Source organism: Paroedura picta, chromosome 7 (assembly GCF_049243985.1).
Source record: "Paroedura picta isolate Pp20150507F chromosome 7, Ppicta_v3.0, whole genome shotgun sequence".
NCBI classification, from domain to species: Eukaryota; Metazoa; Chordata; class Lepidosauria; order Squamata; family Gekkonidae; genus Paroedura; species Paroedura picta.
Genome location: NC_135375.1, coordinates 87,132,066 through 87,159,967, shown reverse-complemented (window position 1 = coordinate 87,159,967; position 27,902 = coordinate 87,132,066). Strand labels below are relative to the sequence as shown.

The 27,902-nt window shown below is 44.9% G+C and overlaps 1 protein-coding gene across 1 annotated transcript; it reads right to left on the bottom strand.

Moving 5' to 3' along the window:
* Window positions 1–1,364: 1,364 nt before the first annotated feature.
* Window positions 1,365–5,986, bottom strand: TMEM215 (transmembrane protein 215). Its single transcript, XM_077345277.1, has one exon. It carries the CDS (start codon window positions 4,989–4,991, stop codon window positions 4,266–4,268), a length of 726 nt encoding a protein of 241 aa, XP_077201392.1. The 5' UTR covers window positions 4,992–5,986; the 3' UTR covers window positions 1,365–4,265.
* Window positions 5,987–27,902: the final 21,916 nt, after the last annotated feature.

The following is a 27,902-nucleotide window of genomic DNA, read 5'->3' as shown; positions in this document are numbered from 1 at the left end:
TAGACCCTGCACCCACATAGCCCTGTGCTAAATTTATTCATTTCAGCACTTTCCCCTTGCCTAACTTCCCAATATCCATTAAGTAGCTGGTAAGCTTTCTTCCAGAAAATTAAATAAATTAAAGAACAGAACACAGTGAAATTCCTTCCCTTCAACTGCCTACTGTGTTTTTAATATAAAAACAATATACTCATGTGTCCAACCCCACTATACAAGTGAATAAGATATAGTTGTGCAAAATCAGGATTCCTAGGAATCCTGTGGTAATACCAGTTATGGACAAAGTTGTGCAAGAGGAAAGCCAGGTAACTTTCCTTGTTGAAGAGCATGGCATGCTTGCCATATTTGTATCTCCTAACCCATTATCTCCCTCTGTAGTTGGATGCTATCCCGTGTGGCTAAGCAGAAAGTGTCAGCAAGTTCCTGCAAAAACAGAACATCTCAGATCTTCTCTGGTTGCTTTTGAATGTAGCAGGTAATATGGATTTGTTACCATTCCAGGTTTAATGTACTTGGTACACTTAGACTTTGATAAGATTCTGAATTTACATCCCTAGCTGGCATGCAAATACACACGTGAGCACCTTTGAAACTTCTGAATGGTACATGATAATCACAAGAACACCAGATCTTTCCTGGCACACCAAAAACATAATGTTGGTGTTTGCTTTTTCCTTGCCTCATGCCTCCCCCCCCCCCCCACAAGAGACTTCTTCAGATGCCATTTGCTATATAACCACTGAACAGGGAAGTAGTCTAAGGATAGCAACTAAGCAGCAAAACATTTTAAAGATTTCAAAAGACAATGATTTCTTGTGTTTCCCAGATACCACATTGCTAACTGAAATTATTCCAGTTCTAATTCTATATTCTAATGTTTTCACTGACATAATATTCTGACTATCTAAACCAGAGCTAGAAGTACTGCTGGCCTTAAAGAGGTGATTCTCTTTGCTAGCTATTTCAGTCAGAATGATTCTTTTTCTCATAGCATATTTCTCAACTTTTTTACTATTGAGAAACCCCTTAAACAAGTGGGGCGATCCTGCAGAATATGGTTGGGAAGTTTAATTGTGCACATGCCCAGCCAGGGCCTCTGTTCTTCCCACCCCCTCCAGGCCTATCATTGGCCATTTGAGGAGGGGGGGAGGTCGACATGACCATATATGGTCATATGACCCAATAAATGTCAAGACTTATTTTATGGTTAGAATGTTGGGGAAAAAATCTATGGTGAATACCATTATCTCTCCCTATGAACGAACTGCCTCTAAGGATCTTTCAAAAAACAAGACAGCCACCAAAGAGCGTGAGATGATATCTCTGGCATATTGGCATAAGGCTGCATGGCCACATAAACTCTTCCCTTCAGCAGGGATGAATGAGGAGCAGTTTAACTAACTAACCTTTTTAGAAGAAATAATATTCGAGGAAGCTGTGTGCCCAAATTAACACTTCTAAAATTAAGCAGCTTTTTGAAGTTTTGTAGCCATTTAGAGACTCCTACGGTGGGACAGATTTTACAGGCAACGATGAAATACAAATTACTCTGAATTTATTGAATATATTGTTCTTTGTTTTTAGCCCTTGAAAGGCTCTCTGCATAGATTAAATAAGTTACATATATAAAATCTCAAATAGGATATTACAGGTATATTGCACATATGATACAGAAACACAAAGTACATGGAATTTGCGGATTCATTCCCTTGAAGCCTCTATGAGACTTGCTGAAGCAATCTGTTTTTCTGCTGAGTCATCACAAAGTCCTTCTTTTTGTTATGGTGACTGTGAATGGTAAACAATTATGCATCACATATATTGTGCCAAAATGCCAGTCTCCAGGCTCTTTATATTTTAATTTAATATATATACATATACATATATGGGTGTATGGGCCAGCCAAAATTTCAACATTTTGAAATTTCATTGCTTTCAATTGGAAATATTTAAGCCTGTGCTCCAGAGAGGAAGTGAAATCCACGGAACTCCCTCCCCCCAAAAAAATAAAAGCATTTCACTTTGGCTGGATTACACCACTGGTTTTGTTGTATCATACATGAACATAATTTCAGATCCTCATTATCACCATTTAGTGTCCCCAAATTTCTTCAATAACAGTTATGCAAGACATGAAGATTTCCTACGATGACTCAATACATTTCAGTGGAAAACAATAGTGAAAGTTAGCTTTAGCCATTGTATTGGTGCAGCGAACATTTCTTTAGAACACAACTACCTTGCAAGATCAACTAAAGTTGATTTAGTCCAGCAATAGGGTTGCCAGGATTTGGGGGAGGGGGGATATTTGTGAGAAAAAGAGAAAGGTGCAGACCATGTTGCTGACATCACACAGGAAGTGTCATCATACCAGCAACTTCTGGAGGACTCTATGGTATTTGGGCAAAAGCTCTATGGGAAAACCAGCTTCTTTTGCCCAAATACTAGATTGTTATCTAGAAGCTGCTGGACATCTCTTCCTGGCCAATGCAGGTGACATGGCCTGAGCCTTCCTCTTTCTGCTGATGCCTCCTCACCAGCTAGCTGATCAGTGGCTGGGGGGCAGGGCCTAGTGAGTGGGGACTTCCATCTCTACTTGAGGTCTAATGCTCCTCAGCATCAGCTATGGAAGATCCCAACATAGCCAGCTAATAGTCATGGGTCCTTCATGATTTCTCTAATACTTTCAAAAAAATGCTAACAGCCATCACATCCTGTGGCAGTAAATTTCCACATACTATGGATATCCAAACACCTTTTATGCAATACTGTGGAAGCACATGATCTGCAGATTTCTTTCCTGGACTGCATTTCAAGGAAACTGGTTCTGTCCGTTTATAGTAAAAGCAAACTGTGCCTAGCTCTGATGGGCCAGAAACCAGTGATGTCACCAATCCTAGCCCCTGACTTCCCTAAACCAGAATTAAAATACCAAGATGGAGGTGGGCTTCCGAAATATCCTTATGAATGCTCTTCTCCATGGAGTATCTGTACAAAGATAATTTTCCTGTTCATATTTCTATAAGCCATGCCCCCTTCCATTTTAGGACGTCAGACCCCTGACCGAAGTTTAAAACTGAGAATGTTATGGAATACATTAAACTTCAAATCAACATCACTACCCAGAAGGATGGTCAAGGAGTAGTCCAGTAGCATCCTCAAGTAAACCTCATGAAAAGGTTATGTGAAATAAATTTTGTTAGCCTTTAAGGTTAAAACACTTGAGTTCCTAATACTGCTGCAGCAGAATAGCATGGATTCTCCTCCAGAATGATCATCATGGAAGGATAATGTAACATGCAAACTCCTTCAAAGACATTTGTATACCCAAAGTCATGAAATGCTTTCCAAGGTGAGCAGATTCCTTAAGAGCCAAGGAGGCTTATAATTTCACCTTTTATAAAACTATACATATGGACAGCTGTACTCACCTCTTTGCCTTGCTTTCAGAAATCAAGAGACAGGGAGACTTCAGAAGACCTCTTTTCCAATCAGAAATGCAGTTCCTTCACTGGAAATTCACACCAGTTATCTGGCACTAATGAGCATCCCTGGGGGAAGCTGGGACCACAGAACAGGAGAGAACTGAAATGGGGTGTTTGTGTTTCTTGATTCAGGCCTGTATTTTAGGGTTAAACACAGGCTACTTACTGTTCTAGAAGCAAGTTAAATTAACACTGGGTGAAACTTGATGCACAGAAACATTTGTCTTTATTAAACTCTGAGCCCGCTTAGCCCTGTGCTGCCTCCTGATTCACCTGCCAGCCTGGGCTTCTGAGTAGAAAAGGGAAACTGGGCAAAGGAAACAGAATCTGATCCAGGATACTGCCCCACCCACTCACCCAGAATTAAATAACCCATCCAGCATTCCAGAATTCCAGCAGTCGCCCTAAATTCTGTCAAGAACTTTGTTCACCTCCAGTTCCTGCAACGCTTCCTAACAAAAGCAGCATAAGCGCTACAACCCGTCCTAATTGCCATTTTATTTAAAAAGGACTGCTCCTCCTTAAACATGCTAATTATTACTTAAGGGGAGGGGGGGAATTAAGTATTTCAGGCACAAAAGGTTTGCGTTTAGGTCACATACCAGGCTTGAAAGTTAAGAGCTGATGATTGTCCCATGCAGTGCAAAACAAGCCAATACGTGTAAGATATATATTTGCTTCAGAGCCAAAAGTTGTGAGTGTCCATTATTGTCAGCAGTACACGGCCAAATTAAAATCTCTCCCTCTCTGTTTCTGAGGAGAGAGTGCCTGGCGGTCCTTTCAAACGATTGTCTCATGATCTGAACAGATTTCCTCGCTGGGGTTTATGTAACAACAGTACCTGTCGGAAGGGCTGTTCTCATTGTATGAGCAGACGATGATGCTGTCTTTCGGAGCAACGAAAATGTTGTCCTCTGTATCTGGGCTGGCGGCCGCCCCTTCCAAGAGCGGAGAGTCCGGCTTGTCCAAGGCACTGTAAGGGCCACCCTCAGCCACAAAGACGTTCCCAGGCATCTCCGGGTAACAGTTTTCCAAGTACCTGAGCATCTCCTCCTGATCCACTTTGCTGAGCAAGTTCTTGCCCTCCGGGGCCACTGTGGTGGCGTCGGCGTCCTCCTCTCTTCCTCCCTCGGGAATGGCTTTCCTCTCTAGGGTGGCGTAGGCTTCCTTGGCCAGTTCATCGCAGCTGCCCTTGCCCGATTCCAGGTCGGAAGGGGTCCGCAGCAGCTCCAGGGCGTCCTTGTCTTTGGGCTTCTGGCGGCAGCAGCAGCGGCCGGTGGGGCAACATCTGGTCACCGGCCACTTGGTGCAGCCGTCGGTTTTCCTGGTCAGGGCAATGGCCGCGATGCCCGGCAAGCAGATGGCCGGCCCGATGGCCAGCAGAGGGATGTCGCCCAGAGTCTCCCCCTTGATCCCAGACACCGTGAACATAAAGCCGAAGACGAGGAAGACGCTGACCAAGGCCACCACGAGTCCGGTGCGAGGGTTGATGTCGTCGGGTCTCATGGCTTGCGAGCGGCGGGGGTCATCGGCTCCTTTTGCCCCACGAAGCGATCACGGAGGGGGCGGAGGAGACAGACCGAGCCACGTTTGCTCCGTCGCCTGAGAAGGCGCGCCACAGAAGGCGGCGGCGGGAACCAAAGTCCCAGCCCAGAGAAATTTCGCAGGGGGCGTCTTCGGCGCGATCCCTTGGCCGCGACTCCGCCCGACTCAACGAAGCGCGCCTCGGCCGTGGCCCGGCAGAGCTCCGCAGCTGCCGCGAGGCGGGCTCCCGCGCCGCTCCAGCCAGCCTTGCGAAACGCCGCTAGCTGCCCTTCGCTTGCAACCTTACGCGGCGGGGAAGTCCCGGGGGCCTCGCTGCTGCCCGCCGCCGCATCCCCGGCCAGCTCTCCAGCAGCGGGGACGTGCAGTAAGAGCCATGGCCAGCGCATCAGCCGCCAGCCGCCCAGCGCCCAGCCCGCGAGGAAGTGACAGGGTCCCGCGCTTGGCACCGCCACTGAGAAGGGGGGCGGGCAGGGCTCCACAGGGGACGGGCGCTGGGCGCTCTGGGCTGCAAAAGTCCAGCCCTCAAAAGTCCAGCCCTCACCTGGACGCCACCAACTCTGTCCGCGTCCTCCAGAGAGGCAGGCCCACGCAAACGGGGAGGCTCGCTGCCTTGCGAGTCGACGTCCACGGGCTGGGTGGGACCAGGGAAGAAGCAGCCTCGTGGGCAACTCGCCCCGACCACCGCTGTCGCCGGACCGGCAGCACTGGAGACGCCACGGGCGGAAAAACCAGCGGCCCCGTCAGAAGGAAGGTACGGCTCTGCGAGCTCCACGGAGCCTGTGGGGAGCAACAGCCCGCGCGCCTTGGCCACGCGTCCCCAGGCACACCCACGCGTGTGCAGGTGAAACGCGCGCCGCGGACGCACCGCCGCCTAGCGGGTGCGCACCGCCTCCGCGTGACCTCTGGCGGCCGCGCACACTTCGCTCCCTTCGCGCTCTCGGAGCAACTTCCTGCCCAGTTCCTAAAAAGCGGCGCCGGTGGCTGCTCTCCGCACGTGGCGCCCCACGCTGCCTTCGTAGCCCTCCAGCGGCGGCCGCTCTCCCGCCACAAATCCCGGACTTGCCGAGCCCCCCAGACCTCAGCCACAAGGGCATGAGCAGCCAGGCGAGGACGCTCCCGCCGCCAGACTAAGCCTTGCACGGGTCCGCGACTGCCAGCCGCCCGGCTTGCAGCAAACGAGCCCCCCCCCCCCCCGCACTTCTAGGGAGCCTGCAAGGCGTGCACGTCGTTTGGGCCTTGGAAGTGGCTGTCCGTTTTGACTGATTCCGGGAAATTGGCTCTGAGTGGTGGGGAGTGGTTGCGACAATGGAACACACTTCCTCGGGAGATGCATTCTACATCTTTAGAGATTTTTAAACAGAGGCTGGATAGCCATCTGACGGAGAGGCTGATTCTGTGAAGGCAAAGGAGTGGCAGGTTACAGTGGATGAGTGATAGAGTAGTGAGTGCAGGGGGTTGGACTAAATGACCCATGAGGTCCCTTCCAACTCTATGATTCTACCCAGGATAGGGTGGAATGGGCACAATTTGTCCGGCTGAAAGGTTTGGCAGATCAGCTCCCCACCCTCACCCTTGGAAGGGCAAAAATACAAAGCATTTTTTGCCCCTCCAGGGCCAGCGCCCCCTCTGCCTAGGCAACACAGGGTCGGTCAAAATCTAGCTACAAATCTAGCTACAAGGGAGTGGGGGAGGTTCATCCTGTTGAGCTGCCCCTGCAGCTCTTATCTTTACCCCCCCCCCCTTAAGAAATGTTGAAAAGGCCAATGTCTGCTCTGGTTACAGTGCCAAACTAGGATCTAGGAGAGGTGGGTTTGAGCCCCCACTCTGCCATGGAAGGTTGCTGGGTGACTTTGGGCCAGAAACACACACAGATTGGGTGTGAGGATAAAATGGAGAATGGTGCAAGCTGCTTTGGTTCCCCATGGAGGAGAAAGGTGGGGAATGAATTAAGTCAACATATAAAAGACATTCCCTTTATAGCAGCTTAATGGATATGTATAGATTTTTATCCTTCTTAAAGATGCTGCATGTGGGGGGCCCTAGTCTTGTGATATCTGGAATCTGGAGAAAGTGCAGCAGACTCCACCACCAAATGACTCCCTTGGAGGGGCCTCCCTCCCTCTCTCCAAGGGAAACATTTATTTTTGCTCTGTTAATAAACTATGGCCATATGGGGTGAAGATGCTGACATGGAACCCAGACAAGTCCGGAACTCTATGCAGTGGTTGTGTGTGAGGCAATTCTTACCATGGCAGCAGCTAGGAGGGAGATGGGTGGCTTTCCCTGCCTGAAGGAGAGTGTTTAACTTTGCCATTCTCCCTTATCTGTCCTCTTTTAATCTGGCTCTGCTTATATGCACTTCTTGTCAGGAGTCCTTGGCCTAAATGTAGGCTGCATGCCACACTAAAACCATGTGCATAAGCACCAGTGCCTAAAAATATCAGTCATGTGTAGGGTTGCCGGTCAGCAGCAGGATATTGGCAACAGGTAGGAGCCACCAGGGACATGACAGAGGTGCTGTCAGTGAACTGTGTTGCATCACTTCCAGGGAAAACCAGGAAGTGACATCACTCCACTCTAGGAGTTGCTACAAACCCTTTGCCAAAGCCATGTGGTTTTCCTTGAAAGTGATGTGATGCCATGACAATGGTGGTATTTAATTCTTCTCCCACTGGAGGGCAATGAGAGCTGGAGTCAGATCTTCTGCCTCAATGGGTAAGTGGTATACCAGCTAATGAATCATGCTGCCCTGGGGTTGGTTTAAAGACATGCCTGCTGTCACCTTCAAACCAGGCCTGGGAGGGTGTCTAAACTGGGTTGCATCCATTGGTGTCACTCATTCAGCAGCAGCATAAGACATCAGTGTTAAGGGCCAGGGCTGGGTGCCTACTTCTCTGCTGTCTGTCCTCTCACAAGAACAGACTGCAGTCCAGCATGCTAGTTAACCCAGCTTAACTGAGTGTTGGATAATGCAGCTTAACTAAGCCTCACTAGATTTCTTTGCATATGTGGAGGATCAGCCTCTGAGTTTGCCTCCACTGGGGGGGGGGGCAGACATTGTGTGTGACACCTGTGATGGACCCAGTACATGTGCAAATCATCATTCGATTTGAAGTCTGGCATGCATTTTTGTACACCAGCCTCTTCCATAGCAAAGTCCAGTGGAAGCCCAACACATGGATATTACAGACTGCTTTGAGTGGTTTTTCAGAAGACACCCAGGCATGCAAAGCAGTCTGGTACAGCAGCTGCCTGGTACAGCAGCATCGTCGCTTCATATAACTGCAGTTACCTGGACAACTCTTGAACTTTCCATATGTTAAGCTAATGGTGTTGGTGGTAGCAAAGAGGCAGGTGGTAGCTAGAGCTGAGCTTTTTTTTTTCTTCCAGTGGTGACATCTCACCTTTTAATGTCCTCTTATTTGATGCTTGTCTGGCACCTGTTTTTTTTTTTTTTTTGTCTTTTAGGTGCCAAGCCCAAACCCTTCTTTTTACATAGGCTGAAGAGTTGCCTCTAGCTTGAGGACTTTTTTTATATCATCGTAGTGTGATGACTGTTTTTAAACCTACCCATAGCCACTGGCATCTCAGAGGGATGCGTTTCTTAAAGACACTGATGCTGCTTCTATTATTTGGGGCTTGTTGATGAGTGGCTGGGCTGGGCCAAATTATGAGGTATAAGCCAGACTCAGCTGGGTCCAGTTCACAATGGGGGCCCTGTAGGATCTTCTGGGGGATACATCAGTTTCTCCTATATCTCTACCCCCACACTATTTTCTTTCTCTCTTCCTCTCGGCCCCCAAACCCTCCCCTTTTATAGCTTCCTTGTCTCCTTCCCAGCCACCAACCTTTTATCTGCTCCCCAATCTTCAGCTGTATTTAGTATTAACTTCATTGGACATCCAAAGCAACTTCCATTAATATCCTCCACTCCATTCTTACAAGCATACTTGTGAATGGGTAGCTGTGTTGGTCTGAACCAGCAGAGCACAGTTTGAGTCCAGTGGCACCTTTAAGACCAACAAGCTGGCTTGGGGGAGTCATGGAGGTTGTGTGGTAGGAAGCTGCCTGGTGATTGCTGCCAGGCCTAGCCCTAATGAGTCCTCTCAAACGCCAAAGCTGTACTGACAGAAGCCAAAGTTGGCCATACTGTTGAGCCATTGAGGAATTCTTTGCTTAAAGCTACAGGTGCTGCTACTGTCGTTTTAGAGTATTTTAAAACCCCTCCTTTTAAAAAATCTAATTTTTCTGCAGTCCTGGGTCTTTTCTCAGACTTGTGGGATGATTAGTTTTGTGTATCCATGGCTGCAGGCTCCAGATTTAAGTATCCACAGATGGGACTATGTTGAGAATGAGATACATTGTCAAGATGTGTCCAGGATCTTGTGTGCTTGGCTTATGTGAATTTGAACTGGAACGCTGTATCCCTTAAAGCATTTCTATGAATCTCTTTAATGCCATAAAAATAATTTGCCTGACTGTTGTTTCACATTCTCATTCTGTCTACTTCTCCAGCACAACTTGATGTAATTATTTCATTATTTAAAGAGCTGTGTTTGATTCTGAACTGAGCCACATTTCATTCCGGAGTCATAGTTTACTCCATGAAATCAGCTTCTACGGAAAGTAGGTTTTTCTGATGGTTTGCTTTCTTAGCAGTAACTGTGTCTCTAATGCTGTGGTCTTTGTACCTCTCATTTATGGAATTTGCTCTGTACTTCTGGCTTTGTGAAACTAGCCCCAGGAGCAATCTGCTCTCGGGAGCAATTTATATGGGACACGAACTACGGTGAAAATTGCAACAACCTTGAAGAAAAGGTTGGGTTTAGTGTGACACTGTAGATGTGAGCTGAAGTGATACATGGGGAATGCAGGATTATTTAGCGGTGGTAGCCATATGGGGAAGCATATGTGCCAGCTTGCTTTCTCTCCCCACCCCCACACTGTGCCTGAGATTTGCTTGCTTAAATTTTCACAAACCTTTCTTCCGAGGCAGATCACTGAGAAACTGAGAGGCAGGAAGCTGAAGTTGTGGTTGCTGACTCTTGTCTTCAAGTAATGTTATTTATTCCAGAATATCCCAGCCACGAGTAACACCATGGGAATCCCTTATCTCAAATGCCAGCAGTGCCCTAAAACTCTCTGAAGGAAGAAAAAGGGATTCATGGTCTTCTCCTCCATGTCTTAAATTTGATATGGCAACCCCTTGATGTGGCAAGTCAAAAGTGGCAAGAAAACCGTGTGGATTCAGATGTTGTATGAATAACTAGAAAATGAATGAAGAATATCATTAACAATTTTAGAATAACGATATTAATTCATTCTCACGTTTGGATCACTAACTTATTTTGATGCTTGGCTATCTCTCTGAGAGCTCATTGATAGCAGAGAGAGAGGAGGGAAAATGGGACATAGTGAGCTTGTTTTCCTCCTCCCGCCAGGGTTGTGGGAAGCGGCTTTTGCTGCTTCTGTGGTCCAGTCAGGAAGGGGGTTGGTACAGAATTCCCTGTCCCATTTTACTGCACCATCTGAGGCTGCTGCTGCTAGACCAAAGCAGTGTGAGCAGGAGAGACTCTCACTCCCCTCAACACCTTCGGCCAGGGATTCCCAAGCAGGGGTCCGTGGGGGGCTTTGGAAGGGATCTGCAGCCTGTCACCTCCTACCTTAATGGGCGTAGCCGTGGATGTCAAATTAAAAGGGGAGGAGTCAGTTGGGTTGTGGCATAGGGGGTCTGGGCTGTCTTCTCAGCTCCTTGCATTCTTTCAAGCCAACATGAGGCTGAGCCACTGTGGTAGGAGTAAAGGCAGGGAGAGGGAGCAAAAGGAGGGGAAAGGGTGAAGGTGGTGATGTCACTTTTGGTGACATGTAACTTCTGGGGTGTGTGGCAGGGAGGCGTGGCCAGCTGACATCACTTCCAGGGGTCCTCAAAGCCTGAAAAAATATTTCAGGGGCTCCTCCACAGTCAAAGGGCTGGTCTAGGCAGCACAGTGAGGAGGAAGAGAGGGTATGGGAAAAACACAATGAAAATTGAAAACACACAGTGGTACAATACAACCAACATTCTAAAATGCAAACAATAAAAACAGTTTTGTGTCCACTGCAGTGCATGAGAGTGATACCAGACTTCTTCTTAGCACCATGGCATCTGTGAAGAAGCTACCTCGCATTGGCTTTTTAATTATTTTTTAAAACATGGTTTCTGATCTTTCAAAGATGCCAGCATGTTTTTGAGCAAAGTAGAACAGTGACATGGTTTACCCAGAGGACTTGGTTAGATCCTCCAGATGGTCAGAAGTCTCAGTATGACGGTAGCAGCAATTACTGGCAGCTGCTACAGTCACTTGCAGAAGCCCTCTTTTAGCTGTTCTCAGCATCACTTCCTAGTGGTCTGCTCGTTCACTCACCCTCCAGCAGCACATACTGGGAGGGCCTAGGTAAGTGGTACATTCCCACTAAGGAATATTGTCTATCAGCCAACAACCTGCCTCCAAAATGGGAAAAACTCCTTTCACAATCAGCTCTGAATGACTTTGAATTCAAGGTTATGCATCAATAGCAAAGGCCAGTTGGTCTAGAATGTCATGTGTTAGAAGAACATCTGGGGGATTTGTTATCACTAAAGGTGCCCTCCCCCAGATTATTTTGTTGCTCGGAAAAATATAGGAAAACAGTAATGGTCCACGCAGCACTTATTTTCAATCTGCACATCTTTGTATTTGTCAGAAAATGATAGATTGCAAGTGACTCTAGTGAGATTGGATATCCTTTCGCAAAATCTTGCAAAAGAGTAACCCAGAGGGCTATTCTGAAAAATGGGGTATTTTGCATTTACATTTTGCCTAGACAAGAAACTCCTTCCAGGACTGCATTGTTTGTGGAGTAGAATCCCACTTGCTGATGATGGTTGTTTTGGGTCCAAAAACACACAAAAAATTTATAGGATGTTGCACACTATTTGGCAAGTGGCCTTTGGACAAATGGTATCTTCACAATGCATGTAGCCTACCCCAGCCAGCACAGTAAGTCAGGGTAGGCAGCAGTGAGCCACAGAGAATATCCCAGCTGCCACCTCTGCGTTAGGGATGCCAGCCTCCAAGTGGGACCTGGGAATCCCCTGGAATTACAGCTCATCTCCAGTCCACAGAGATCAGTTTCCCTGGAGAAAATGGATGCTCTGAAGGGTGGCTCTGTGGCATTGTCACCCATTGTAGTCTCTCTCCTCCCCAGCCTCCATTCCCAAATCTCCAACAGTTTCCCAACCTGGATCTGACTATTCTCCTTCTCCAATCCCCAGCTGTAGGCCAGGGAGAACCTGGCAATCCAACTCTATGACTGAAATAGGTGTAGGCCAGTATGAGTTAACAGGAGGATCCTGTACTTGTTTAAGTACTAAGAGTTCTGCTTAGTTCACTGGGTTCTCCTTGTCACGTCCCTCTGAGAAATGGGCTCAAGGCAGCTGGGATGGTTGCACCACTTCAGTTCCTAGACCCTCTGCTTGTGCAGCTTGCAGTGGGTGGGTGGGCAGGTGGATGTTTTAACCCTATCCTCCCTTGCTGGGAGGTGTTCTGTTTGACCTACTCTGAAATGGGGGGTTGAGTCCCTATGTTTCATATCAGGTGGCATCTAACCAATGAGGTTCATGGCACTCCCCTGACTATGGGAGCCAATCTGGTCAGGACACCAGAAGCCGTCAGTCTTATTTCTTTGCGGCAGTATGGCAAGTGGTCCCTCCTTCAATCACCATTAATGAGGGTGCTCTGCTTCCTGTGGATAATAAGAGGCTTTTATTGTCTGGTGCCCATATTGAGTGTGTGTGTGTGTATGTGTAAAACTTGTGTGTGTTGTTCCAGGGCATCCTGTATTCCCTTGTCACAACAATTACTACCAACTTTTGCCCTTTACAACAAAAGCCAAGATGAGATTGTGCACCTTCTTTTTTGTGGTTGCATGTGTAAGTTTCCCTTATTCTATGTTCTTAGTGTTCCATGGGTTGCCCTACGTTCCACCTAGAACTTTGGGGATTTGACTGGGACAATCCAAAATTAATTTGAGAAGGCATGCATTGGTAAAGCACTACCAAGAAAGCTATCTTAATGCAATCATGTGAGCACATCAAGAATTCTTTCATGCATTGCTTCACTGATATGCATGTTCGCCCATGCGCATTGGTACAATGCCAGCCCAGAGCAACATCTTGATAGAGCCAGATGTAGAATTGCATCTTTGTCTTCTTTAGTCTGATTATGGACATTAATAATGTGAATGGGGGAGGAGAGGAACTATGGAAATAAGTGGTTGTTAAAAAACAGAATAATGCAGAATTCCCAAAGTACTGACTGCAATGTGGACACAAGGCCAGGTTAAAGTTTCTGGAGATTACCTTTAAAGCCACTCATGCCCTGCTGGGGTCTACATACCTGAAGGATTGTCTCTCCAGTATAAGCCCATGTGGAAGCTTCACTCAGCACAACAGTATCTTTTGGTGATTCCAGCCAAAAGTTGAAAGTCTGTTCTATTACTGCCCACTCTCAAGTTCCTTCTGTGGCTGCTTCAGTGTTGCCGAACAGCCTTCTGAAAGAAATTAGAAGAGCTATGCCTCTCATAGGCCTATTATGCACAGCCGCTGAAACGGCAGCATGGAGAACGCGGAGGAGGAAGAAGCGAAGCAAACCGCTTACACACGGGACGGAACGCAACGGCAGCAAAACCCAGAGTATACAATTATGCACGCAGCTACTCTGGAGCCGCTTCTGGTTGCGCCCTGGTCCCAGGAAGCTCCACTTTCTTCCGCATCTTGCTAACGCGGCTTTTTCGGCAGCATACGTTGACTCTGCACCCGGTTGCCACCTGCAGCGTGCATAATTGGTGATTTTAGCCACCGCCATTCCACCCTGAATGTGGACCTTCCACTCCATACATAATGGGCCATATAGATTAAGAGCTTGTGAAACAAAGCTGTTTAAGGCTCTTGCCTTTGGGTCATTAAGATGTTTCTTTTATTGAGTGCCTTGAATTTCTTTAAGCCCTGCCCCCCTTTTCTTTCATTTTTGTTGTGTTTGTGTTAAAGGCCCTCAAGTTACTTCTGATTTACAGCTACCATATGAATTAATGATCCCCAGAACATTACATCATTAATAGCCTTGCTCAAGTCTTACAAAGTGAGTACAATAGCCTGACTTTAGTCATTTTAGTTTCGAAGGAGATAGAGTAGCACTACTTGTACTTATCCTTGGCTCTTCTCTGGAAGCTGATTGAGAGCTTTCTGACTGAGGGGTGCTATTTTCAAGCACTTTTTGTCATTTTGTATTGTCTCATCATAGGGTTTTGAAGGTATGAGATGATTAGAAGTGGCTTACCATTGCCTCCCTCTGCGCATTACTAGCTAGAGTTAGTGGTGACACTGGCATTGTCTACCAGTGTCACCTTCCTCTACCACTGTTGCTCAGAAGTTACCCTCCTCCTTCATCACCTTAGGAATTGTCTGTTATTTTATGCTGATGTTGATTCATCTTCATCTACTGTCTCAGCTGGGACCATTCCACCTTGAGCTACTTTTGAGTCTGCTAGGAGACTCTTGAGAGAATCTAAAATTCTCATGGTATTGCTTTCATCTTCACTGACAGACACCGAGTTATTTTTGTTCTGCTTTAGTACTCTTACCTGCCTTGGGTCCCAGTTTGCTGGGAGAAAGAAAGGCTTACAAATGTCTAAATTTGAGATCCCAGAGTCTGGATAAGGAGAATTTCAAAAGCATTTATCCTCCTATAGAGAAAGCCTCCAAAACCCCTTGAAGAGCTTGATAATATTTTGAGCCGCACAGCCCAACAACACACTCAGGGAAAGTTGTGCAAAGAATGTATGTGTCTTTTTGTTGAAGTACTGCTCCAGCGAAAGGTGGGAACTATGAACTCCAGCTCAGCTCCTCTTGGGGAAAAAGCAAGCAAATTGACTGAACTGGGCATAAGGAGCGTTAGAACTTTTTTGAAAGTCAAGGAGTTATGTTGCTATTGACTTCAGTGTGTTACTCAAATGGATTTCACCCAAGAACTAGAAAAGGTTTCCTTTCTGCTTCTTGAGACATGCTTGTTTGAAGCATGTCAATGATGTTATTTCAGCACTTTGACGTCACAAAGAGCAAAATTCTGGGGCCAATGCCCACTGTGTACAAGCGCTGCTCAACAATGCCAATGTGGGCGATGCAGAGAGCAGTCGGACACACAATATCCCGCCGTAGTTTAGGATTTCACAATAATGGTTAAAGGCTTTTGAAAGACCAGGCTGAATCACAAGAGACCAGCTGAGCCTTAGCTCTTTTTCCTGCATGCCTTCTTGTTAATCTGGGGCACTACAAATTCTTTTTAAAAATAGATCTCTTACTCTTGGCCTTGGGGAGAGGCAGCTCCTTAGGAGGCTGTGCAGTTCCTGGAGTCCTTCTCAGAAAACAAAGGTTGGATACTGCTTTGTATAGATTTTTGTGTATCAGGCTAACTGTGTCAGTGAAGATTTCTTACTGATTCCATCACCAGAAAGCCAAATAGGAATGGTTGTCAGGACACAGAGTTGTTTTTGTGGCTCCAGGAACTGTCCATGCATACACACTTTCCTGATAGCTGGTGTTGCTTTGTAAGCAGCATTTCATATCATTATCCCCTGTAATCTCCAGTTAGAAAAGGGATCAGATAGTTGGGGATATGAAAGACCTCAGCCTGAGACTCTGGAGAACCAGTGTCAGTCTGAGTTGGCAACATGCACCTTAAGTATGTGAATATTAAAGCATCTAGCATTGAACATGCCTCAGTTCAGTTTGGGCTGAAGATGTATCAACTGGGAGGTGGTGGGGCACATCATATGGAGGAGTCAGCTCTTTCCTCACCTAGATTGCTTCTCCCAAGTTGTTTAGCCCCTACTAGGCCTCACTTCTACCCATGCAACCTTATGGAAAGAAAGGTCTGTGGGACAATATATTCTCAGGAAGGTTGGTGGCAGAAAGATTTGTCTTAACCCTCCCTCTCGCCTTAGATCTACCAGTGCTGTGCCCTAAACCTTCTGCTTTATAGTTCTCCTGCTGTCCCATCCAGTTTGACCCTTATGCCATATTTTTTCCTCCACTAGAAAAGGTCCCCTTTTTCCATATCTTTCCATATTTTCCCATATTTTTCCATATTTTCCCTTTTCCCCCCCATATTTCCATGCCATATTTTTTCCTCCACTAGAAAAGGTCCCCTTTTTTTCCTCCACTAGAGGGCTTATTGCAGATATTTTATAAGGAACATCTGGAATTAGACCTTGGGAAGCATGCAATATACCTGCATATAGGGTCCAAACAAGGTCAGTGAATCATTCAGGTTTGCAAAACCAGTAAGAGTACTTATGTGGCTGTTCATCACTTTTTTTTGTCCTGTTGTCTAATAGCCAAACAAAACCCTGAAAGGTCTACAGATGAGCTGCCAAACATTTTTTAAAGGAACTGGGAGCTTTGCACCATGTTCCAAGTTGAAATGGTCTCCATGGAACTGTTACTTGCCCCATTAAACATACAGGCACCAGGCTGGGAAATCCCTGGAGATTTGGGGTGCAGCCTGAAGAGGGTGGAGCTTGAGGAGGGAGCTTAACAGGGACATAATAGAAGAGTCTACCAGCCAAAGATGGCATTTTCTCCAGGGGAACTGATCTTTGTAGTCTGGAGATGAGCTGAAATTCTGGGAGAACTTAAGGCCCCACCTTTCCTGATTGCATACACACAGTAGGCAGTCCGAGGTAGTTTCTAGCTATCATGAGTTGTCAAAATATCATTCCAAAGTTTGGTTAAACCAAACTCATGGCTTCAAAGGGATATCCAAAATCTATAAATATCATGTGTCAATATTATAATATAAATTTAATTTATAAATATCACATACTCTTGTAAGTATTGAGAGTTTGGGGCATAATCATTTTTAAGTAATAAAAGTATAGTTTTGTGAATTACAATTGAAAAACATGAACAAGGAAAAAGAAAAGCTACATATTGTCAGAAAAAATACGCTGTTAATGGCATAAGAACAAATTATTGAAGAAAGAGGAGGTCAGTGAAGTGTGAACAAAGCCCTTGTGGAACCACTGCATATAGGGAATAGAGGAGGGAGAGGAAAATAAATGCATTATATGATTAGATTTGATTGACTGTGTAGTTCTTGTCACCATATGTAAACCTTTTTATTTGCACAGAGATTTTGTTAATTGCAGTGTTGCATCCTCATATTCCTTTTCAGAATTAACAGTGTTGTGCTGAAATATATATATATAGTATGTATATATTTTAAAATTATGCAGATGTTCAGCCACAAAGATCTCTCTGATGAAAATTAGGATAAAAGAAGCGAGGCCACTTCCTTGTTGTAGCCCTGCGCATGCTCTGATCCAACCACCTGAGGGCTTCCCCCATTCATTTGGAGCCTTAGCACTGAAGGCACAAATTGCAGTTGTGACATACTGTCCTCCCACAGTATAAAAAAAATCTTGTGATGGCTCTAGCTGAAGTGGTGGCAGCTCTCATTGCTGAACTCAGATGAATCTTCCAGGAAAGATTAACCTGTAGCATTTCTCCCAGATATCTCAACTATACAACTAGATCAATACTATGACCATCAGCTGACTAGCTGTATTTTCTATTCCTTTGTTTCTTACTGAAAAGGAGAATTGGAGATTTCAGTTAAGTTAATTGAAATTTAGATTTCAAGTGATTGGAGCAGAACTCTGAGAAGGAATGTAAGGGTCTGTGCATTCCCATTACTGATCTGCTTTTTATTATTGACTATGTATAAGTAACCGACTTGGGTAGCCCGGGCATATCAGATCTCAGAAGCTAAGCAGGGTCAGTCCTGGCTAGCACTTGGAAGGGTGACCTCCAAGAAATACTAGGGTCGGGATGAAGGGGCAGGCAATGCCAAATCATCTCTTGCCTGGCAAACAGACGATCTTAGGATCTCCTGGCTATTTTACGTACGTGCCATATGATAAACAATATTGACTAAGTCAAAATTGTGATAATCTCAGATCTGTAAAATGGAATAAAGGTATTGAGACATTGTGAGATTAATGACAGGCTATAAGGGCAGATAAATTGAAATATCAATGTCTACTTTTTCGACCCCTAAGAATAATGTTTTGACTTGAGTGGATAATTGAGGCTGTTTTAACTATTGTTAACATTTGCAGACCGGAGATGCTTACAACCTGATAGAATGAGAGGAGTGGTTTGGGGCTGATTGGAAGGCAATTTGTTATAGACACGTACAATAGCAAAGAAACGCTTTGCAGGACTGTTGCAGATTGTGTACGACGTCGTGGGTTATGGCAAATTTGTAGCGTTTCCAATTGGCAACCATCCTGCTACTTTGAAGCCGTGCGAAATGGCCCTTAGAGTTGATCTTGCCTAAGCATCAATTTTTTAAAATAGTAGAAGCTAGAAAAAAATGGCTGTGGTATTGGGTGAATGAATCATTTGATTTCAGCAGTCAAATCCAAACACAGTAAAACCTTTTGGGAGTATAGCGGCAAATAAGTTGGAGATCTCCTGTACCTCGCTCAATCCCTGCTAATCACTGGGACAGACACTCTACATCTTTATTTGCCCAGGGATTCCCTTAACAGTAATTCCCATGGGAATTAATTCTGTTATGTTTCTGTTTTTGTTGGCTGTTGTTTGGTGCTCTCCTCTAGAAAGTGTATGTGGTTGGATCGTTTATATAGCATCGTTTGACCTACTGCTTTTCACTCTGCTGATATGCGGTTTAGTCATTTTATACTGTTCTTGTTCTTTTTTTTAAAGTGGAAACTGCTTGGAGGCTTTCTGCAGAATGCAGTATATGAGTTCTGTAGACAGATAGTGGGACAAATAAAGGTTGTAGGGCACGTGTCCAGTTCATGCCATGCCCTTGCCAGACCTATGTTGCCTGTCATCCCTGCAAATCAAAGCAAGCTATTTTAGAAGCCCCCTACTTCTTCTGCTGTGGTTGCCTGATATATGGGAAGATTAGGGCCTTAGGGCCTTTTCGCACAGGGATCTTTGTTGCAAATTGTTTGCGGAATGAAAAATCGCCATTTAAAATAGTGGAATTCGTCGTTATGCATACCTGCCTTTGTAGTGGAATCAGTTGCGTTTTTTAGCGTTTCCCACAGGCTTCCGGTCTCGGCAGAAATCGCTAGAAAGGAAGCGCTATTGCCAAGCTCGTCCCGCCCCTGGCCGTCAAGCAGCCAATGGGCAGCCGTTAGCATGCTCCCAAACAGCCCCTTTCCCTTTAAGAAAGTTTTTTTTTTAAAAAAAACGACCCATAGCAACGAATCTAGGTAGATTCGTTGCTACGGAGAGACCCATCCAGCTGCCTAATGTGAGCTGTCGTTTGATTGTATGATCGTTTGCACGCTGCCTCGAGTGATAAAAAAAAAATCCCCCCCCCCTCTCACGGGCCCGATTTTCGGCTGAATTTATTTGTAAAAAATAAAGGGACTTTATTTCAGCAAACGGGCTTTTCAGTGGTTTGTGCTTAGTGACTAAAGGTGAAGGACTGAAGCCAGGGAAGCCTCTAAACAGAAAGAGGCTCGCCGGTGCGTTTATCCCCGCTCGCTCAGAGAAAAAAAAATGGCGATCGCTTTGCCGGAAGTTTGGAGGAGAGAGCCAGGGGGAGGGACTTTGAAGAACCAGCAACAATGGTAACGCACAGGTCTTTAGCGCTACTGTTGCAGATTGGTTGCAGGAGTGTATCGCTATCCGGAGGGTGAATCCACTTTTCTGGATTCCCCTGAAAGCGCCACAACGAAGCGCTTTTTGCTGATTGGTTTCAGGATTGTTGCAGATTGTCTACGACGTCATGGGTTATGGCAAATTAGTAGCGTTTCCAAATAGCAACCATTGTGCTACTTTGAAGCCGTGCGAAATGGCCCTAAATGTGGATAACTTTGTGGGTCTCGTCTGTAATGATGAGTCTCATGAGATACTCCCTTGATAAATGACTGAGGAATCTCTGGAGCAAATGGTCAGACTAAGGAATACATGGATTCAAACCAAGTGGACTCAACTGTAGCACATACATAGCCTATGTTCCAACCTCTTCCCAATAATCTCTTTAATGAAACCACTATACTCCAGATAATATGGGAGAAAAGAGAAATAGTGCTTTTGTGCTGCAACTTTTTGCAGGCTAAAATATTTATGGCTTTAATGGATTAGCTCTTCAACTGGTGTAAGAGGCAGGACTGAAGTCTCTAATGCTGCCCCTGTTTATAAGAGCTGGCAATGTGGCTTACTGCTGTTTTAAAACATTGCACAGCCATAAAGACTAGACAGAAGTGCATGTGCATATAAACATCCCAGTGTGTAAATGCTAGACAGCCAAGAAAAAACTGAAATGGATTTACCATAAGAGAGAAAACTGAAACATATCAAAAAAGCAGGAAGCTCTTTGGGCAAATAGAAAAAAGAAAAGCAGAAGGTGTTGAAAAATTACATTCCGTTAAAAAATGTCTTTGATAGTGCTGTAAACCAGTAAGACTTAAAATCCTTTTTTGGAAGTAAGGGTGGAAGTCAGTCAGTATATTTGGTCAGGAGATAAATTTAAGGTGTTGCACAAGTTAATCAAAGCTGGATTAGAAAATTTTACTCCATGTTGAATTCTTATAGGCACATTTGTGCAATGAATAGCATGGTGTATGGTTCTGAGTTCACCAGAGCCTTTAACCTGCTGAGCTCATTGTTTACTAGGAGATAGTAACGTAGGAATGAATTAAGAAATGTAATCACCAACCTGCAGTGCGAAATAGTACAGTCCTATCACCTCATTCATTCTTGTCCATATATGCATGTATAGACTAGCCTCTAGTCCCAGGTGTCTACCATGAAAGACCTTTAAGTAGGAATGTACAAGCATAGGACTGTGCATAGGCAGTGATGGAATGGCTGGCTTGGTTTTAAGAGGTGCCCACTGGATTCTGTAGAACAATGTACATAGTGCCATTTAAAGGGGAATACTGGTGCTTCCTACCAGATACAGTGGCAGGAGACAGGTTTAGTCCCTTCACAATTGTGATCCTGTTCACTTCCCTTTATTTTGTCTAGGGAATGGCTGGCATTCATTCATTTAGGAGCAAGAGCAAGTATCCAAGGGACATCCGTGTAGTTAGGTCAAAACTCATGTTTTCCTAATTACAGGGACTCAGTTCCCATGGGCCCTGTGTAGTATGCATGTACCGTATTTGCCGGCGTATAAGACGACTGGGCGTATAAGACGACCCCCCAACATTTCCACTCAAAATATAGAGTTTGTTACATTACATTATAGTACTATGGGCCACTATGGGCAGCTATGTCTATCCCAACTGAAGTGCACCTGGTGTATAGGACGACCCCCCTACTTGGAGGCATGGTTTTCAGGGGGGGGAAAGTAGTCTTATACACCAGCAAATACTGTACTTCTATACAAACACATACTAACAGGCATTTTGCTGACTAATTTAATATTTTCAGCTGGGATTCCATTTAAGATTGGGTTTATGATCACATAAATCCATCCAGCTGGATTTAAGGGTAGAAAGTAAGAAACAGATTGGCTGCCATGTTGGGTTGGGAGCTGGTATCCATTTGCCAGACACTAAAACTGACAGTTTAAGCTAAATGTTTCTGTGGATATTTTGTGATGTCCTTAGCTTGTTCTAACACAGTGAAAATTAAAATTTTATATGCAAAGATGAAACTAAACAACACCATTTTAGAAGAGGCAATTCCTGAATGGTCATAGAGAATTCAGTGAGGTAATCTCATCAGACCAATCACGTGTGCTCAACTGGGCCTGATTTATCTAACAGTTCCTGGTTAATCACCACCCCCGATTTTGCCTGTTGCACAGTATATTTATTTATTTGGATTTTTATACCGCCCATTCTTTACAGCTCTGGGCGGTTCTTGTATCTAGTCTTTTCAGGTACCAAAACAACTCTCTCCATAGTTGTTGCCTTACATGAAAAGGCGCTTAAGGGAAAATAGGAATATTTGGTCCCATTGCCCATCACAGCATTTTTAAGTGACTGCTATAACATCTAGTTTGGTCCAAAGATGTGGGTGAGTAGGATTAATTTCCCTGGCCTATGCTTTGTTTTTGTTTAAAAATGGTCTCTCCATTTTCTTTGAACAGGAATGGTGGACTCACTTTTTCTCCTACTGGGGCTAACTCAAGGGGACCGGAGTTGTATCCAAGAAAAGATATTGCTGTGTAATATTTGGAAATGTATGGAGACTTAATGATCTCGGAGCTTGCATTAACAGTGCTCGCTCCCAAAGAGAGGCAGCAGTGGGAAAGTGTTATATACATTTAATTAATTCATCATCATCATCACCATCTGACCCTTTCAACTTCAGGGGATCTCTCCAGACACAAATCCTGGAAACCTATATTGTTTGGGTTGAATCTTGATTAGTAAATTGATTTTCTATGCTGATGCATGAAATATCAGTTTATATTTCTAAAGAGTTTAGTAGATTAAATAACGGCTGAAATGCATCTATTGTTTAATATAGTGTTTAGCACACTGTTTTGCTATTGCCTATGGGCTGTATATATGTTTTAAATTCCTAAAGTTTTTAAAATTGTGCACAATAAAAATTATATAATTTTAACATTAATACAGACATTCAGCCTTTGAAGGTCCTGACTCTTATCAGTTGGGTTTTTGTGGTTCCAGTCCCGCCCCATTTGGTTTTTGTTCCATGCCCTGACACTTCAGAAATGACAGTGAATGATGTTACTCTCGATAACAATGTAGGACTGGTAGGTTTTCCTATTATATCTTTAAAAGAACAAGCACCCACTTTGCTTTTGAAGCAATGGAGGGCAAGGCTATTGTGGAATAAATGAACCCAATGCATATTAGACAGGGTAGAAACTTCATCATTTTGTTATGGTGGTGGTAGGAAGACCTTGGGTTGTGATGAGGTTTGTGGGTGGGGGGTGCTGCAATAGAGCCTCAGTATTTCAGTTGTGATATGTAGGAGGCTGTGCATTCAGAAGTGACTGATTAAAGTGCCATTTTGACCCCCAAATGTTCCATTTAAGAAACAAAGGAATTGGCTCTCTGGATCAGATTTAAGGTTCATCTGGACAACCCTGCATCGACAATAATCAGGTAAGGTCTCAAGCAGGCATAATAGCAATAACCTGTCCACCCCCATCCCTTGAACTTAGGACTTATTTTTCTCCACGCTCACAAATGAACAAGAGAGGGAGGTGTCAAGTTACTTGATGGTTTATACTCTTGATATAATTATAGGAGACATGTTTTTGTCTCATGAAAGACCACTCCGATATTCTGACCTAATATTGTTCTGAAATATTTTCAGCAAGAAAATCATTATACTTACTTTTTAAAACACCCAGTATAATACAATAAGACATGATCCAGTATGTTCTCATCATCCTGGTCCAGTAACTTGCTGCATAAATGAGCCTTTCATATATATATATATAAGTATATTTTTGCCCACTGCCCCACACATTTAGTGAAAGGGGTCAAAGAGTACACATGCCTGTTTAACTGTATCGCACTGATGAGAACTGAGCTTAGTTCAGAGGCCATGGAAAACTATGTTTTATTTTATGTGATTTTATCTGGTTAGTAATGGTCCATCGAAGAGCCTCTTGTGGCGCAGAGTGGTAAGGCAGCCGTCTGAAAGCTTTGCCCATGAGGCTGGGAGTTCAATCCCAGCAGCCGGCTCAAGGTTGACTCAGCCTTCCATCCTTCCGAGGTTGGTAAAATGAGTACCCAGCTTGCTGGGGGGTAAACGGTAATGACTGGGGAAGGCACTGGCAAACCACCCCGTATTGAGTCTGCCATGAAAACGCTAGAGGGCGTCACCCCAAGGGTCAGACGTGACTCGGTGCTTGTACAGGGGATACCTTTACCTTTACCTAATGGTCCATCAAACCAGGCTATGAAATCATGGTTTGAAGTTGGGTTATTAACTACAGCTGGCTTAATCATTGTTTCCAGGCACTGCCTTCCCTGAACCTAGAGCAGAACCAGAATTTCTCGAGGCAAACTAGAATTTGAGTGATCAGCTCCATTGCATGCTGTAATACAACAGATGCTAGCTCATGTTTTGCTGTGGGTTTTGTGCCTCACTTGGAAGCCGGCAACACTAAGAGGAGGTCAGTGCACAAAAGTCCTGATTCAAATCAGGTTCAAGCACACCTAGGAAGTGTGGAACTCCCGAACATGAACCTACATCTATCTGGCAACCTCTGCAATGTTTTCTTGACCTGAAATAGGCCAGGGGCACTATGTAACTGGTTGGGTGGCTGCAGATGCATTATTCCCTTTTGAGGCCCCACTTTCATGTTATATTTGCAACTCAGGGGTAGCCAACCTCCAGGTGGGACCTGGAGATCTCCTGGAATTACTGTTCATCTCCAGACTATAAAGATTAGCTCCCCATGCGGAAATGGCAGTTTGGACTCTGAGTCATGGTACCCTTTTGAAGCCCTTTTGGGCTTAGCTAACATAGGCTGTTGCTTGACTGGTGATGCCTGCCCTTCTGAAGCCTGAGGCCTACTGCTGGCAACTGCAGTTCCTGTTGTCTGCAAAGCCAAATGGTTGCTTAAGAAAACTGGAAAACCTAGTTTCCCCCAAAGTCTCACTTTCCTGTAAACCCTTTGTATGTGAACTCCCAAGCTAACTCCACTTGAAATTCTGGGCCACTTATGCCTTTTGTTTCATAGGACGTTTATGGCAAATTCTGATTTTTATTTATCAGGCCAGGCATGAGCAAAGTGACTTCAACCCCTGTGTCTCTCCAGCCAGTTGCTTGTTCACTGCTTACAGTTACAGGGTCTAAATATTCCTTATTAAGATCTTCCTGCACTTTCCAGACTCGCAGGATCCTTGTTAGTTTGTCTGTCTGTCTGCACCAAAACATAAAAACTGTTGCTCGTAGGAGCTGGCCAGAGCCCACAGCACAGGTAGTTTGAGGAAATGGCAGATTCCATACTTTGTAAATGTGAAACCTCTGAGACACTGAAAGGATCCGCCCCGCCAAATGAGATTCTTGTGGGAAGACATTGGAGATATTAGTCTCTAAAACAATGACTGACTTGAGGGAATCACAGTAGGGATTTCTAGTTTAAACAGAGAGATGAGTATAGTCCCCAGGGTGGAGTTTATGTTAAAAGTTTATTTAATCCAGTGCCTTTAAAGACCTACCCTGTGGGAAGCTTTTAATGAACACCAAGCCTCTGGGTCCCTAGTCAGAACCGACTGAGGCAGCTCTCTGTCAGATAATTTAGAAAGCTAACATCTACAAATTTGTTGAGAATATTTTTAGTCTTGAGGGATATTACATAAACTCAGCTATAATAAATAATATTGTTCTAAATAATACTATTCTTGATAAATTTATTAATGATAACGCGCACGTGCAGCAGCTCCATGCAAACATGCATGCGCTGCAGCTCTACACATGTGCATGTGCTCCCTGCTAGCGGGCACAAAGGCGCATGCATATTAGCTCCGTGCAAACATGCATGCGCCTGCTGGCGTTCCGGCGGCTGCGCCTCCCCCCTCTCCCCCCCCCCAGGACGGTCCTTGCTGGGCTGCCGACAAATTGGTCGCTGAAGCGGCTGAAGTGGGCAATTTTCTCAAGGCCCAGCGAGCTTCTCACTGCATGGGGGGAGGGAGGCATGCACGGCCGCCACCAAGGCTTTTGCAGCCCGGTACTGGGCCGTAGCCCGGGGGTTGACAACCCCCGGATTAAATTATTCTCTCTTTACACATGCATGCCCCAACACACTTCCATTCTTTTCCACTGGAAAACCTCAAGAGAAATACACGCTACCCTCTCCTGCTAGCTGCAGACAGGAGTTGGATTCCAAGAAGGGAAGAGCCAAGTGTAAGGATGCCAAACTTCAGCTGGGGGCTGGAGATCTCCGGGAATTACAACATCTCCAGATGACAGAGTCCCCTGGAGAAAAAGTTGCATTTCTCAACTTTTTTACCATTGATAAACCCCTGAAAGATTCTTCAGGCTTTGGGAAACTCCAGAAGTGGCACAATCGTGCAGAATATGGTGGGAAGCATCCAGGGCACCTCCTCTTTCCACCCTTTCCAGGTCCATAATTGGCCATTTTGGGATGGCAGGGGAGGGTCACAACATGACCATATATGTCATCTCACCCAATAAATATTTAGCAAATCTGAGAAATATATTAAAAGTTAATCAACTCCCACCTATTAGGGAAACCCTTCCAGGGCCATCAAGAAGCTTGCTTTAGAGGGTGGACTGTATGGCATTATGCGCTAATGAGGTTGCTTCCCTGTATGAACCAAACCTCCCAATGCTCCACCTCCAAGTCTGCAGGACTTTCCCAACCTGGAGCTGGCAACTCTAGCCTGGTGTTAGGTGGGCCAAGCAAGAAGGTTCCCCCTGCCCCTCTGCTCTTACAGGCTGTTTTTGTGATATTATTTGTTTAGAATTGTGATACATCCTCCTTGAAGCACTTGGTAGGGCAAAGGTAGAGGTTTTGCCTCTAAGGTACCTAATGCAGACTGTTGGCATTGCAGTGATGGTTTATTTACATGTTGGTTTATTCAGATTTTGACAGGCCACCTTTTGTATAACGTTTTTAAGGACGGTGCCTTGGATTAACAGTAGTATAAAAATTGAAACACTTTAAAACATCAAAACTACAAATAAACCCTGATTAAAAGGATGAGATCAAGAATACAACAGCAAATCAAATGCAGTACATCCCCAAGCAAAAATACTATGATCAAACATTCTATATTAGCAGCTAGCATGTTAATATGGTGACTAACTGAAAGCCTGGGAAACTTTTTATGCATTTCCCTGATGCCTCTCCAGAGAACCTGTTCCTGGTAGCTTACGTAGTCAAACATGAAACAACATAATCAAAAATGAATAAAGCATTAAAAACCCAACACTAACTCTCAAATACAAATGACCTCAAATAAAGCATAAAGACAGCATAAAGCAGCTAGCAAATTAAAACAAGCCTCATAAAAATGTTTTTCATTGCGCACAGTTTTAAAAGGACAACCCCTTACTTAAAATCTTGGTTAAAAAGAAACCAACCCCTTTAGGCTGGCACTTAAAAGATAGGATCTGGGGTCCAGTTGAGTCACAAGGGTAATGCATTCCACAGGTACAACCCTGCCAATAGACTCTCTCTCAGCTCAGTGCTAACCTGGGCTGATTCTGCACTTGCTTTTTTCTGCTGTGGATCCTGCTGAATTCAGATCAATTAGAACTCAGGTCTTCCTCTATCCCCTCCCCCAATTGAAACAGAAAGTGTTCTGAACAAGTTTGGAGTGGGGAAGGTATTCAATCACAGCAGGAGTCTCTTTTCTTGAATGAGGGTGGGGGGGGGAGAGAATTAGAGACAGCAGAGGAGGGGGAAATAAGAGGCAAATCTCTGCTGAGAGAAGCTGGGCTTCTGGAGCACAGTCACTTTAAGAAAAGCCTTGCAACCGGGAACCAGAAAGTCTTTGAACTGACATCCTGGCCAATCAGGGAAGACTGCTTTGCTACGAGGCACGGAGAAGGACATTAATTCACAAAAAGCAGAAATATGCACACTTGCTGATGGCGATTTTTCAAATATCAAGCTTATATACACTTCTGGATATTGTGGGGGAAAGGTAGGGTCACTCTGGATCAATAATGCATGTTGCAGAGGGAAAATTTAAAGCACCCAAAATCAAAATGGAAATCGAATTCAGTGTAGATGGGAGTGATTTATTCGAGCTGGGAGTGGATAAAAAGCCCGGTGCAGACTACACCCTGACATCTGCAGGGGCACAGAAATCAGGGTTTGTGAGGAAGAACTTAGC

Bases quoted from the DNA above. Each gene is read 5' to 3' on its own strand.
- TMEM215 (XM_077345277.1), bottom strand. From the start codon at position 4,991: ATGAGACCCGACGACATCAACCCTCGCACCGGACTCGTGGTGGCCTTG.